Below are 14895 nucleotides of genomic sequence, written 5' to 3' on the forward strand. Positions count from 1 at the left end.
TAAGTAAAACAAGAAAAATATCAACCTGCGTTAACTTTCAAACTCGTGACTTAGGTTATTGGACTAGATGTACCATGTCTGAAAAAACTGCAAAGCTCAATTCTCAATCAATAAAATGTTTAAAGATAAAATTGAAAAAAAGAATTTGATTATACAAAAAGATCCAAAACAAAAAATTAAAATTAAAAGAATGATGATCAAATTAAAAAAATAACATATCACAAATTAAGATTGGAGGGTGAAATTGAAAATTTTACAAAAGATCCAAGAACAAAATTAAAAATTAAAAGAATAAGAACTAAGGTTGAAATTCCCATAAATAAAAGAACAACTTTGAGATTTTGAATGGCCAGCATAAATATTGAGGGGAGAATAGAGGGAAAAAAAAGCATCTTTGGTGACAAACCATTCCACCAACATCGTCACACATTGCCCCAACTAAAGAGGGCACCATGACGATTCTAACAACATAAAAAAAAAAAAATGTTTTGGCTACTAGGAGGTATTGTACACACCGTTAAAAGATTGTAGGCACCTCCCAACATCTATTTTCGCTTTTTAATTATATTTTATATTTATTAAAATAACAAATTTTCCTTTATTCAACCTAATAATAACAAAATATAAATTGCATGAAAATACAAAAAACTTACTAGACACCCGTTGTAAAAATCTTGCTTTTAAGGATAGTTTAATCATTCCATTTAGCTTTAGAAATAAGAAAAAAAAATCAAGTTATCTCTAATTAATCTAATAATAACTAATAATAAGCCTTGTAAAAAGATTAAACTCAATGTTTGTATGGGAAAAATAAGACCATTATTACACTGTTTTAGTTAACAATAACCTTGAGTTTAAATTAATAGTGTTTTTTCAAGGTTTAGTCTCTTTTAATAATTAATAATAGTATTGTTCATTCTAAAAGAAAAAAAAAATCCTTAATCTAGTCCCTTCATGCATCTTAGTGCTCTTTTACATGGTTATTAAATCTAATTTGGAATTGACTCGTCCAAAAAGCCAAGTCTTAGATTACATAGATGATTCCAGCCAGCTAAAAAAATAAAAAAAAAATTATATTTGAGATTTTAATATCACATATGAAATTTTTTTGAAACAATGCATATGGATATAGGATATAAAAAAATAAAATGTGGGGCATGAAATATAATATAATTATCTTATATTAAAAAGTTAAAAAATAATTTATATGGATATAAGTTATAAAAAAGAAACTATAAATTTCAAATCAAAAGGTTAAGAAATATTTTTCCTGAATGTAGGCTAAAGACATCAAATTTCACTTGGGTTATGTTGGGTCACCACCCATGTTTTAAGTTGACATTGCATATTATTCAAGTTTAACCCAATCAATTGTACCTTTAAGTTTTTTAATTTGATACCTGGCTAAGACTATTGTTACCGAGTCAACCATATGCTCTTTTTAATCAAATCTCAGTTTTGGTTCGGAATATTAAATATATATTGCAAAAAACGAGCACTAGGTAGGAACCGTTAATGGCTACGAATTAGGGATTCATTTTAGGCTTCGTTTGTTTGCTATAAAATAGTTTTTTTTTTAAAAGTGAATTTTGAAAAAAGTGAATTCCGAGAAAGTATTTTTTGATGTTTGGTACATGGAAAATAAGCTGTAAAATAATTTATTAATATTTTATTTTTCTCAAGTTTATTAAAATAATAAGGAACAAATCTTACAAATTAAAAAGTTGAATGAGAATGAAATTGAAAAACAATATAATTTCATAAATTATCTCAAATAAAATAAATAATAATCAAAATAATAGAGATCAAATCTAAAAAATTAAAAAAATGAAAGATGAAGACAAATATTAAATTAAAGAGAAGATCAAATTTGATAGATAAAACAAAAAAAAAATAAATAAATAAAAAAATAAGGACTTAATATAAAAATAAATCAAGAAAAACAAAATGAATAAAACAAAATTGAAATTTTTAAAAAAACACTTTCTGAAAACCAAATCAAATTTTTTAGAAAGTGTTTTCCGTTAACCAACTTTTCTAATGACAAACAAACCAAGAAAGTTTGGAAAGTGATTTCCCGGAAACCACTTTCCGGATAAAAGGGGAAACACTTTCCTGAAAACCAAGCCAAATTTTTCTTTGATTAAAAAATGTTTTTCGTTGACCGGAAAGTTTCAGTTGACTAAAAAAGTGTTTTTTCATTGACAAAATACAAAAAATACAGGAAAGTGGAAAAAGAAACTACGAGCAAACTAACCCGAGAAAATTTCAACCAAGCCAAAAAATAAAAAAAACAAACTAGAAAAAAACCAAACTCAAACCAGTCCAATCGATTTTGAACTGGTTTCGGATTTTTTAAAAAAAATTAATTTGATTTTTTTTTATAAAAAACTAAACCAGATAAAAAATAATCACCTTGTTATTATCAAAGGAACTCCAAAATTGTCCAACATAAATCTACTAGGCCTCATCAAATCAAAATAATACATAAAAAAAATTCAATCATAAAAGATATTTATTTAAAAAAAAAAAAAAGAATCATACTTTTTTTTTATTTAGATAAGCTGAATAATACATTTTTTTTTTCAAAAAAACAAGAAAAAAAAGGAACATCATTACGGAGAGATAATTGGGGCAAGCAAAATTTAGAAGGTCAACTCGTAACGCTCAGCCGCCACGACTTTTGGATGCTGATGAGGATCGTACTCATCCTCTAGTTAAAATCAATCCGTCTTACTGTATATATTTTGGCTTTTTTTGTCCTCACACACTACTTGTAAAATGTTTATTTTCACCAACGAGTACCGAGAAACAATTATCATTATCATTATTATTATTTATTATTATTATATTATATTATAATTGTAATTATTAACCAAAGTTAATTGTGTCTGGAAAACACCGTACATAATAAAATGATTCGTGAGCACTATTTACTTAAAAAGTATAATGATTTTGCTATTCTTACCCAAAAATATCTTTAATAAAGTTTTTTTTTTTTACTTTTTAAAAATATAATAAAATGATAATTTTACTAGCAAAAAATTTAAAGTTTTCATTTAGAAGTTTTCTAGTCATTTCGGTGTTTTTTTTTTTTTCTGTTAACACAAGTAGAATAAGGGAAATTTACTTTTTTAGTAAAAATTAAACAATATTTAAATAAAAAAAGTTGTTGTGATATGTCACGCATGCACTAATATATAAGAGGTGTCCATATTTTTTAGGCGACTTGTGTAGCGCATCCCAGCAATCAAGATCCTCCTTTCATTGAATTTTTGAAATCATTGTGATGTCATTTTTCATTTACAATTATATGTGTGATTGATGATGTCATGATGTTGTCATAAAGTTTTTTTCATCTTTTTTTTCTTTCTCATCCCATTAAAATTTGCGCTAGTTATGCAAAATTCAATGGTTCTATGATTTATGTGGATTTCCTCTTTAGTTTTTATTTTGTTGATTTTTTATTTTTGTTCTCAGTCTTTTTATAAAATCTTGATTTGTTTTTAATTGTTTCCTTCGATCCCAATTTGTAATATGTTATTTTTTTTAATTTGGTCCTTATTTTTTTATTTTTTTGCGATCCTTTTATTAAAATGGTTGTTCTTTTCAATTCCACCATTTAATTAAAAATTTGTTTTTATTTTTTATTTAAATTTTGATACTCATTCTTTTGATTGTTTTAATTTTTTTCAGGTCCTTTTGTTAAATTGATTTTCCATTTCAATTTCACCATTCAATTAAAAAAAAAAATTTATTTTGAATTTCAATTTTGATCCCCATTCTTTTGATTGTTTAAATTTTTTTGAGTGTTTTTGGTTAAATTTTTCTATTGTTTTTAATTTCACCCTTCAATCAAAAATAAAATAATCCCTTCAATAAAAAAAATTCGGTTTTTTTGTTAAATTGATTTTCCATTTCAATTTCACCCTTCAATAAAAAAAAAAATTATTTTGAATTTCAATTTTGATCCTCATTTTTTTATTGTTTAAATATTTGAATTTTACTTTCAATTTTATCCTTCAATATTTGATTAATTGAAAATTAAGTTTTATGTTTTTTTTTTTTAACATATGCAGTGCTTTGTGTCTAATGACATGGGTCACGAGTTTGAAAAACTAACATGAGTTGATTTTTTTTTTTAAATAGGCTTTATAATTCTCTTTTATATTTTATATTGAGTTATTCTATTCCATAATCTGGGTTACAAATTAGATAAAATTTATTAGTTAACTTGGTTCTAATTACCGAGATTACATGTTTTTCATGTTAAGTTGAGTCGACGAGAGCTGATTTTTTAAGGTTTTTTTTTTTTTTTTCTCATTTCATCATTCCTTATTTAATGGATTGTTAATTAAGTTACATAATTTATTCTCATTTGAAAAAAAAAATTCCAGTTATAGTAATCAATTTCTTTTTAAAACGTGCTTCATCTACAGTCCGTTATCTATTTTTTTATTTAACCGATCCAAATATGTGTATAACCCAAATCATAAATTTTCTTTTCTTTTCAAAACATGTTCTAGTCACTTAAATATTATTTTTTATAAAAAAAATAATTTAACTCCGTGGAAAAACATGAATACACGGCTAGTAAAACACTAAAAAATTTATATTACTATGCTCTCAAAGTGCATTATTATTATTAATTGAAAAATGTCCATTAAACCCCCTGAATTTCAACTGGCCTCCGGAATGAGTAGAAGAGAAGGAATAAAAAAATGAGTTAGAGATTGAAAATGTCAAGGTCTCTAATTAGTGAGTCGGCTTGGACTTATTGTTGATGGGCGGCTTTGGTTTGTCAGCAAGTGTTAAATGCCTCAACTGTAATATGTTTGCCATTCTTTTTTAAGAGCCTTGTTCCCCCTCGAAGTGTTGAAAATCTTCAAAATCCCCCTAATTTCCATATAATTATAATTAATTTTTGCAAAACAACCCCCCAAAATTAAAAATTATGCATTCTTACCTCTCCAAATACTACCAATTAAAAAATATATAAAATATAATTTTATGAGGGAAAAATGTTCATGTTTTAAGCGATCATTTTGATAACAAGCAAATTGATTCTTTGTATTGTTTTGTAGAATAGTATTTAAAAAAAAAAATCTTTCATGAATACTTTATTTAAAATTCAATAATAAAGAATTTACTCTCAATTTAGAAAAATTAAGGTAAAAAAGAACACTATGAAAATATTTTAAGATTTTATTTTAAAATGAGAGAGAGCGAGCGCATCATGACATGCTTAAACCATTAGGTTTCAAAGATTATGATTGGACGGTGAGTTAGCTGTATAATTGCTAATCGGTCTTGCAATACAAGCTGGAGGGCCACTTTATCCACTTTATAATATTATTTGATTTTTTTTTTTTTGCCTTCCCGAGGTTCTTAGTATCTCTCTCTCTCTTTTTTTTTTTTTTTTTTTTAGAAAACTCTCTAACTTCTGGTATTCTCCAAGAACAAACTTCTAGCGAGATGATACAAGCATGGTTATTAAATAATCTATCAATTGAGTCTTAAATTAACATATAAAGTTAACCATATTAACAAAATCAACTTTGAGTTGAATTTTTTTACTCTTGATCTAGATGGAGAGAGTGTTGGTAGGGTCATGGGTTGACCTATTGAGCATAGAAGTCATACAACTTATTTATTAATAAAGGTCATTTAAAATAGATGCATACTTCATATTGAGCTAACTATTTAACTTGTGCTTTGCTGTTTAACTTGTGTTTTGCTATAAATGGTATTTTTGTTTTTCAAAAGAAACTTTGATATGCAAGCTATTCTAATGTGTTTTTTTACATAAAAAAATTAAAGTGTAATTCTAAAAACTTATGTGAGTATCTAATTAAACAAACTAATAACCATCTAGGTAAATAAATGAAAAAAAAATCGCTAGCAATAGCTAAAAGAAAAACTAGAAAAAATGAGAGATAAATGTAAATCAAGATATATGATCTTGCAAATTAAAAAATTTACTCAGTTGTGTTTTACTGAATTTGTTTATTAAAATCAATAAAAAATAATAGAAATAGAAACACATATGAAACTAATTGAATAAAATAAAGGAAATTAAAATTATACAAGGCCGAACATATTAGAAATATTATTTAAAAATAAATAGTTTTTATTTCTAAAAATAAAGTTCAAATGCATAAAACAAAACAAAAATTATAGATGAATCAGAATAATATCTTCAAAAATTAAATAAACACAAAACAATTTTTTTTAAAAAAACTCTATTAAAAAAAAGCCTACAAAACCTATGGTCTAAGTCATGATATCAGGATAAACCGATAGAGAAGAAATTAAAGATAACAAAAAAAAACAATCTTTCTTTAAATAATATAGAACGATGAAATTAGAAAAGAAAATGAGAAAAAAAAATGTCGAACTGCATTAATTTTTCAAAGCCGTGACCCTAGTCATTAGATTGGAAACACCACAAATAAAAATATATCATAAAGACCAATTCTTAACAAATCAAATGTTGAATGATGAAATTAGAAAAAAAAAATCAATCACATAAAAGGATCTAAAAAATATATAATTAAAAGGATGAGGGTGAAAGTCAAAATAAAAAAATAAATTAGAGGGCAACCAAAAATCTTCAATTGGAGGATTAAATTGAAAAGAAAAATAATTTTAATAGAAGAAAAAACAAATAAAAAAATAAGGGCCAAGTTAGAAAAAACAATATGACATAAAATTTTATTGAATGTTGAAATTAAAATCCAATAAAAATTTAACATAATGATCAAGGAAAAAATAGAAATAAAAAGAATAAGGATCAAATTGAAACAAACAATATATAACAAATTGTAATCAAAGGACTAAATTGAAAACAAACCAAACTTTTATAAAAAAGCTAAAAAAAAAAAAAAAAATCAAAAGAATAACAATTGAAATTGAAACACAAAAAATAAAAAGGATAAATGTGTACTTTTTCAGGTAGGAGAGAGAAAAGAATGAGAGAAAAAAGAAATGACTGTCGACGATAAACAATTGATCATTCATTGTCACACTTCACACTAGGAGGAAGATGACATATTATAGCTTTCAACGACATGATAGAAGGACATGTTTGGTCACTGGGATAATGCATATGCTACCTATTTACTAGCATGTAATGAGCATGTGTTAGCAGCTTTTTTAAATAAAAAATTAATTATTCCTATATTAAAAGACTAAAATGCCCTCCATAGGTAGGGAAATGAAAAAAGCAAATCTACATGGAAGGACAAAAACACCCCTAAATACATGCCTTGTTTTATCTTTTTTAAGAGAAAAATCTTTTTACTGGATTCTAAGAAGCAAAAAGACAAAAAAAAAAAAAAATTCTTGGTCAATAATTTTGAAATGTTTTGATATTGAAGATAAATAAGTTAATTTATTGTTTAAAATTTTTGAAAAAAAAAATATCCTCTAACAATCTTTTAATAAGCAATAGACCATTAAAATAGATCAAATTGCCTCCAACACTAAGGTTTTCATTTTTTTCAGTAAAAAATACAAAAATAATTTTACTATAGCAATTCAGTAACTAATGCTACAATGAAAAAACTCACGTCCTATCGAAAAAGGCGCCTTTCAAGCTAAGCCATTCAATGAAATAACTTGGTAAATTAGATAGAACGGAGAACAAGTACCATTTTGGCTTATGAAGAATGGATAACTTTATAGAACTCATCTTCTTCTTTAAGAGACAACGACGGCCTCATGGGGTCTTTCTTGATCTCTAGGCCCAGAAGTTGATTTACACAGCAAAATGACGAATCATGTATAAAGACATGGATAACGAAGGACATTAACAGTGATGATTAATGCTCAAATCATGCAAGTAGTAACTAACGACTATGATCACACGGAGAAGGAACATCAAAATCAGTCTCCTCGAAAGTTCTTTCTCATTAAATTTTACAGGGAACTTATCCATGGCAGAAAAGCAAAGACCTAAAACTTCACGGGAAAAAAAGGATACTCCACTCTGCTTAAACCTCCTCGGGGGGGAGTTGCAAGATAGCGACGCCGGAGGACTCCTGATCACTAATATTTGAAACAGCAACCACCCCAATTATGACCCCTATTGCGAGCCCGAGTAAAGATTCACTTTTTTTCAACTTTTATTTTTAAAACATAAGCACAATCATACTGATAGGCTTGAGGCATGACACAGTGGCCACTTAGCTGAAAGAGTGATTTATGGTCAGGAATTAAAACTTCAAACGGTAGATGGGACCATGCCCTTAAAGTATTAATGAGCCTTACATTCAATTAACCTGACCAAGTCGCTGAGAATTCAAATCTTCCAAGAAGGAAAGGAAGAGGAAAAACAGAGCCCCACAATCCACAAATTGACAAGGTTTTTTTTAATGTAAATTTATAGCATTGCTGCGCAGGCTTATGGCAGGATCAGCTCTCCTCCTTGAGGACTGCCCGTTGAAGTGTCTTCTGACTGCTGGCTTATGATGATAACTCTGTTTCAAATCAGTCAAAATCAAGTAAAAAATGGTTAGAAGTGTTGTTTCAAGTCTCTTAAATTCCAAGGGGCCAGAAGAAGTTGCATGCTTTTTAAATGTTACGTGGTCATGTTGGTGATGCAGCTAGTGTTAAGACATGAACTTGATACTCAATCCTGCTTAGGCGGTTGACAAAAAGGACTGCAGTGATCATGTACTAATGATACCATTGTGATTATAACTCTAGATTTTGTACGTTGGACGAATTGAAGCCATGCCACAGAGCAAAACCTAATCACCAGTGGGCACCCATACCCCGCCCATAAATGCTCATCAATGCTCAGCTACATTGATTACACTCAACTTGCCAGCAGTGAGAGATCTGCACATCAAGGCACATCTAACATTCAAACTCGTCAAAACACAGCTTGCTAAGAGGTTTGTGTTCCAAGCAGCACTAAAAGCAAAACCACATTTGAAATTTATGATAAAAAGTGCGAAGTTATGGCAATAACATATGAACTACATTTTTTTTTTTGACAGAACTAACATCAACATTCTCACATTTGAGACAGATTGGAGTTCGTTAAGACAAATCACTGCTAACACTAACGCAATTCAAATCTAGTCCAAATATACTAAACTCGTAATGATATCTCAAATCTAAAACAGAATGAAATCCATGGTCGCTTAAATAACAAGCTACATCCTCATTTTCACAACAATTAGTCCTCCCTAATTCCCTTTACAGACATTTAGGTTTTTTACTCCTGTCTTGGTTAGAAAGTTTCTTGCAAAGTTCTGATCCTGAAAATGTGGTTCTCTAACATCACGAACAAATTCATGATCCTTGTACATTTCTCCTAACTCTTGAGCAGTTGCTGCAGCGGCTGCGGCTGCGGCTGGGGCTGCGTCAGGGGCAGGGGCAGGGGCTGAGTTTGTGGTTGAGGTTCCTCCCTCCATGGTACATTAATGTCCATTGATGCAAGCCCTTCTAATTCTTGGATTGCTGCAACTGCACTGATTGTGGCACTAGTCAAAAGAGGCTTTAGGACCCCAGCGGCTAGCTGAACTCTTGATTGCTGCAAGCAACATAATCAGAGTGAATTGTAGTTCATTACAAAGAAAAGTACATGGCATAGCAGTGCAAGAAAATTGTTGTCTGACTTACAAAAAATTCAAGTTTCCTCTTAAGATCTCCATGCAATTCTGCTTGTGCTTGAAGCTGAGATGCCCTGTTAATTGCCCATGGTGCATTTGCAGTCTTGTTTCCAAAATGAGAAGTACAGATGATAATTAATTCAACATGCACAGATGAAGAGAAAATAAAAAATAAATGGAGATTTATGCAATTCTACTCAAGACAGGTAGCAATTTATCATACAATTGACTTAAAAATCACTACAAAAGAGCACTTTAGTGATAATTAGAAAACAAGAGTACATAAACATTTAGAAGAAAGCTTTACTTTGAACAACTAATTTTTTGAACTTCTGACTGACCATATTATCCACATTTTTTCTTGAGTTTGCAAATTCATGGCATTGTTCCATATTGAGTGGTGGCGGTATTGATTAGTAAAACAATACCCAACATAAATTTTTTGACAGAAACTCAATAACATGTCACAATATTAGTAGATACTAGATACCATTACAAGACAAATTAAACACCACGTCAAGTTACTGAAAAGGGGAAGGAGTAAACTTTTGAATTTTGGGTGGGGAGTTCCATAAAATGGTGGATATTAAACAATTTAAAAGGAATGAGGACCAGAGTTTAAGTAGAAAAATTACAGGGGTTATTATTTTTTAAACCACTTCAAAATCTCAGCATATTTTTAATTTTTCAAGATTTTTCTTTCTATTTGGTGGGGTTGATTTTGCAACTTGCCAGTATATTGGTCCAGCACCAGTTGGTTGGAGAAACTTGAATTCATAGGGACAGGTCCATCTCGAATGACAAGTATTTGAAATGATCTAATATTAAATACCCAAGACCAAATGTGCTTTCTCAACAACAGCAAAGAAAAAATAGAACAAATTCAAAACTTTTGGACCATGGCATGATGATGACTGTAAACACAACATAAATAGCAAACCAAATCTTTATATTTATATAGCACATTTTTATTTTCTGTTTTTACATGAGAAAACTTTTTGGTTAACAAATTAAACCAAACTGATGCCTTAACTTTTCCCCATAAAATAAAAAAATAAAAAACAACAACAGAATGATCAAATAGAAACTAAAGAATTAGTGAACATCAATGGAAATTAATTAATAACAGTCTAATTATCATGTCCCACAGAAAACAAATATAATTCACAATTGGTACAGATTAAAATATACCAAGCAAACAAATCCATTTGAGAAAGCTGATATAACGCTAATCAACTCTCAATCTGTTCAATCATGACGAGACCAGTATGTTAGATAACAAATAACATAATTCTCTGGGAAAAAACACAAACCCTCCTTCACTATCTGCTAAACTGTAGCGATGTCATTTAATGCCTATTTATGCCTCATGCCTATCACATATTAAAAAGGGAAAAACATACGTTCTTGCACAAAAGATAAACTACTCAGACAATTATGGAATTTACCAAACACTACCAATAACAACCAACTATTAACACTATAACAACAGACAATCAATCTATACCCTAATGCGTGTAAGGATAAGAACATTTACCTTCCTAGGCCGGCCGACAGGCCTGCCAGAATTCTTCTTAGGCTTCAGCTTCATAACCCCAGGAACCTTAGCCGGGCGACCCGGTCCCTTAGCCTGCACCATCACAACAGCGCCAGCAGCAGATGGGGCTGCACCCTTCCTTGGCCTGCCTCTGGGCTTTGGTGATGCCACATTAAACACAGCTACTGCATCAGTAGCAGTAGCAGTAGGAGAAGCAACGGCGTAAGGAACATTCACCGGCTTTAACAGATTCTTAGGTGGACGTCCGGGACCCTTTTTAGCACCCACTAAAGACTTAGGCTTTCTGGGCCTTCCTGGACTCTTCTTGGACCCCAACGGCCCACTATTCGGTGGCCTCCCTCTTCCTTTCTTTACCACCAACGGCCCAGCGTCAGTCACCATCATCTTCTTCGGCCGTCCCCGGCCTTTCCTCCCCGTCGAGGTGGAGTCAACAGGAGTCCCAACAGAACTCACAACAAGCTGACTCTGAGTCTGGGCAGTAACAGAAACATGTGAGCCAAGACCAGTCTGTGGCTGCCCATTAGCAAGCATAGGCGCAGGAGTTGGAGGAAGCCCATTAGCCTTAGTTTTAGGGGGCCTTCCACGGCCCCTTTTCTGCTCAGGAGGAGCTGTAGAGATAGGATCAACATCCTGTGGCTGAATTTGAGGTGGGTTAGTAGAAACAGTAGCTGTGGTAGTTGTAGTAGCACTGATGTTTGCGTTAATGTCAGATCTGGGTAACAAGTAAGATTTCTTGTTGAGAACAAGAGCCCCACTATTTTTCAAGCGTTTTAAGTGATGTGTCAACAAATCAGAGTGACTCGGTGGTAAACCAGGGTAAGCTCTCTCTATATACTTTGCTATGGCTATCCTGCTTGACCCATCTTGTTCTTTCAAAGCTGTAATCGCTGAATATATCATCTGGCAAAACAAGAAAAACAAATCAAGATTAGAACTTTATAAGAAACAAGAAAATAAAAGACGAGTCCTTTTTCTTCTTCTTCTTTTTTTGTTTACCTCAGCATAGGAAGGATGGATTATGGTGGGGGCGGGGTTGGGTGGAGGACTAAATGGGGGGTTTCGGTGGTGGGGGGGTGGGGGTGGAGGTGGTCGGTGGTGGTGGTGGTGGAGAGGTGGACGGCGGAGCGGTGGAGGGATCAATAATGAAGGAGGAGGTGGGTCCATGGAAAATTTAATTTTTTTCAGAGAGAGAGAGTTAAAGGTGAGAAATTGAAAAGGAGATTAGATAGGGTGAGTGTGTGTTTGGGAGAAATTGAGAAAAAATTGATTTTGAAACGACGACGGCGATGATGTATTGCAATTTGCAGAGAGAGCACTGAATGATAAAGTGGAAAAATAATTAAATAAATATATTATGAGGAAAAAGAGAAAGGAATCGAACCGTTGAAAATGGCTTTTACTTACTTTGTTTTATTTTTATTTTATTATAAAAGGTGGGGTGACGCTGTAGGGACTGTATTTTCTGCTACCTTTTTTATTTCGTCATCTAATCTATTTATTATTTGTATTTATGTCCTTCCCTTTCTGTCTTGTGGCATATCGAGCCAGTCATTCTTTCTCCCCTCGGAACTCACCCCAAACTCATCTTCGTTTTCAGAAGGCATCCTCAGTTCTATTATAAATTTATAATTTTCAAGTTACTTGTTCCAAAAAAATGGTTTGGGTTATCATATCATGTTAATTATTTTATTAAATAGTGTTATTTTTTTTTATTAAGGAGGTTTGATCAAGTTATTTAAATCACTAAAAATATAATTAAATCAACCGAGTTTTATTGAATTAATATTTTTTTTTATTCAATTTAATTTTTTTTCTTAAAGTTTTTAAACATAATTCAATGTATTACTCGACCTATGATCTCAATCATAAGTTAAGAATCAATTAGAGCAATGTTATTTTATTTTTTTATTAACAAGTTAAAAAAAAAAGACATTATTTTTGCAAAGAAAAAATGTCAGTTTTGATCAAATTACCAGGATCAACCGGGTTAATTCCATATTTTTTTTAACATTTTATCCGGTGGATCAAGTCATGTTTAATAATTTTGTCTAGCTAAAGTTAAATCTGAATCATGAGTTTTCTCTATCAATTTGTCATAACAATTTAGTAACTATAAAGCCTGTTTGGAAGTGTGGTTGCAGTTGCTTTTTCATGCTGAAATGCATTAAAATAATATTTTTTAATTTTTTAAAAAATTATTTTTGAGATCAGTACATCAAAACGATATAAAATATATATATAAAAATAATTTTTAATAAAAAAAATTAAATCTTTTAAAAAACAATAATTGCCCGGTATTTTTCAAAGGCTCCCATAATTTCTATGTTTTGGATTAAGGATGTTAGATTGTTCTGTAATGCAAGGTCATTATCTAACTGTGCATAATTGTTTAGTCAATAGATGATGTGATTAACAAGTCTTAATGAAAGTATTGATATTTCATCATTATTATATTCTTAAGGTTATCTAAGAAATGTCACGCACGATTTTATAGAATTACCAAAAGCTTCTTTTCATTCACAAAGTTAATAAGTTGTCAAGACCACCAAATCCTTGAACTTTATTAGGATCGATGAATTTCGGTTGTTGCTAATATAATAAAGTAGATTGATTTTGATATTAAGGCAAATATAATATGCATTGAGATTTCATTTGTCCATTACTTATGTTATAAAAAGCAAGACACATTTTATAAAACGAGAGAGAAAATAAATTATTCAATAATGTAAATACAATCATCTTTCTATGATATACTTTGGAATTTATTTAGTTTCAAAATGTTAGTCACTTTTGCATAATTATAATATAATTTTCTTTTTGGCATAACCAGAGAGGTAAATAATGTGACCAAATCTAGTCTTATCCAAGCTGGTTGACTAGCTAGCTATGTAGCTCATAGTCATGAAATTAAGTAAATGTATTTTTAATTTAAAGTCCAGGTTATAAGTTAAGGGTTGATCTATATCAACTCAATTTTTGATTTTTTTTATAAAATAAAATAATTTTATTTTGGTAAAATAATAATAATAATAATAATAATAATTGGTTTTTTAATTGATTTGGCCCAGATTACAGTCTAAAGTAACAGATCATTGAGTTGATCTTCGTTGGTGATGATTCTGACTAGTAAACAAGTTAAAATTGGTGTTGACAAGTTTCACTAGGTGAGGGAATTCTTGTGGTGGTTGTTTTAAGTCTCGATGTACCCTAAAAATCAGATCTAGGTCAATTATGCAATATATTTTTTTGGTTTGATTTAATGATTTGGATCTTTTTTGGGTTTAATGGGTTGATAGGTTGGTTTCTAGGTATTCTAAGAGTGTTTTGTAGTTGAAATGAATTGTAAAATAGGTTTTTTGGGTTAGGCTCGATTTTCCAGTCATTATAATAGTGGTCGAAATCTGACCTGACAAACGACACATGAGTTAAATTGATCCTTTAAAATACTTGATTCTTAACTAATACTTTAAACTGTACTTAATGTCATTTTAAGAACATATTGATATTCTATGTCATAAAATCTTGAAGAATACATCAATACCAATAACTTGATAATGTTTGAACAATAAATAAACCTATAACACATGATCTCAAGAACATAATTAATCCAACATTAATAGTTTCAATAATCAAACACAAAGAGCAATTGGTCTCGTTAAGATAATATAAAACCTTCTTTAGATGCATTCACTTATTCACTTAGTTTTTCACTTT

The 14895-nt window shown here is 30.2% G+C and overlaps 1 protein-coding gene across 1 annotated transcript; it reads right to left on the reverse strand.

The window, feature by feature from the left end:
• Window positions 1-8920: 8920 nt before the first annotated feature.
• Window positions 8921-12528, reverse strand: LOC118046281 (uncharacterized). The gene is made up of 4 exons (XM_035055114.2): window positions 12178-12528; window positions 11161-12081; window positions 9634-9726; window positions 8921-9544 (listed from the first exon to the last, which is right to left on the reverse strand). The coding sequence occupies exons 1-4, from the start codon at window positions 12343-12345 to the stop codon at window positions 9326-9328; spliced, it is 1401 nt and encodes a 466-aa protein (XP_034911005.1). The 5' UTR covers window positions 12346-12528; the 3' UTR covers window positions 8921-9325.
• Between the last annotated feature and the right edge of the window lie 2367 nt (window positions 12529-14895).

This window comes from Populus alba, chromosome 12 (assembly GCF_005239225.2).
Source record: "Populus alba chromosome 12, ASM523922v2, whole genome shotgun sequence".
Lineage (NCBI taxonomy): Eukaryota > Viridiplantae > Streptophyta > Magnoliopsida > Malpighiales > Salicaceae > Populus > Populus alba.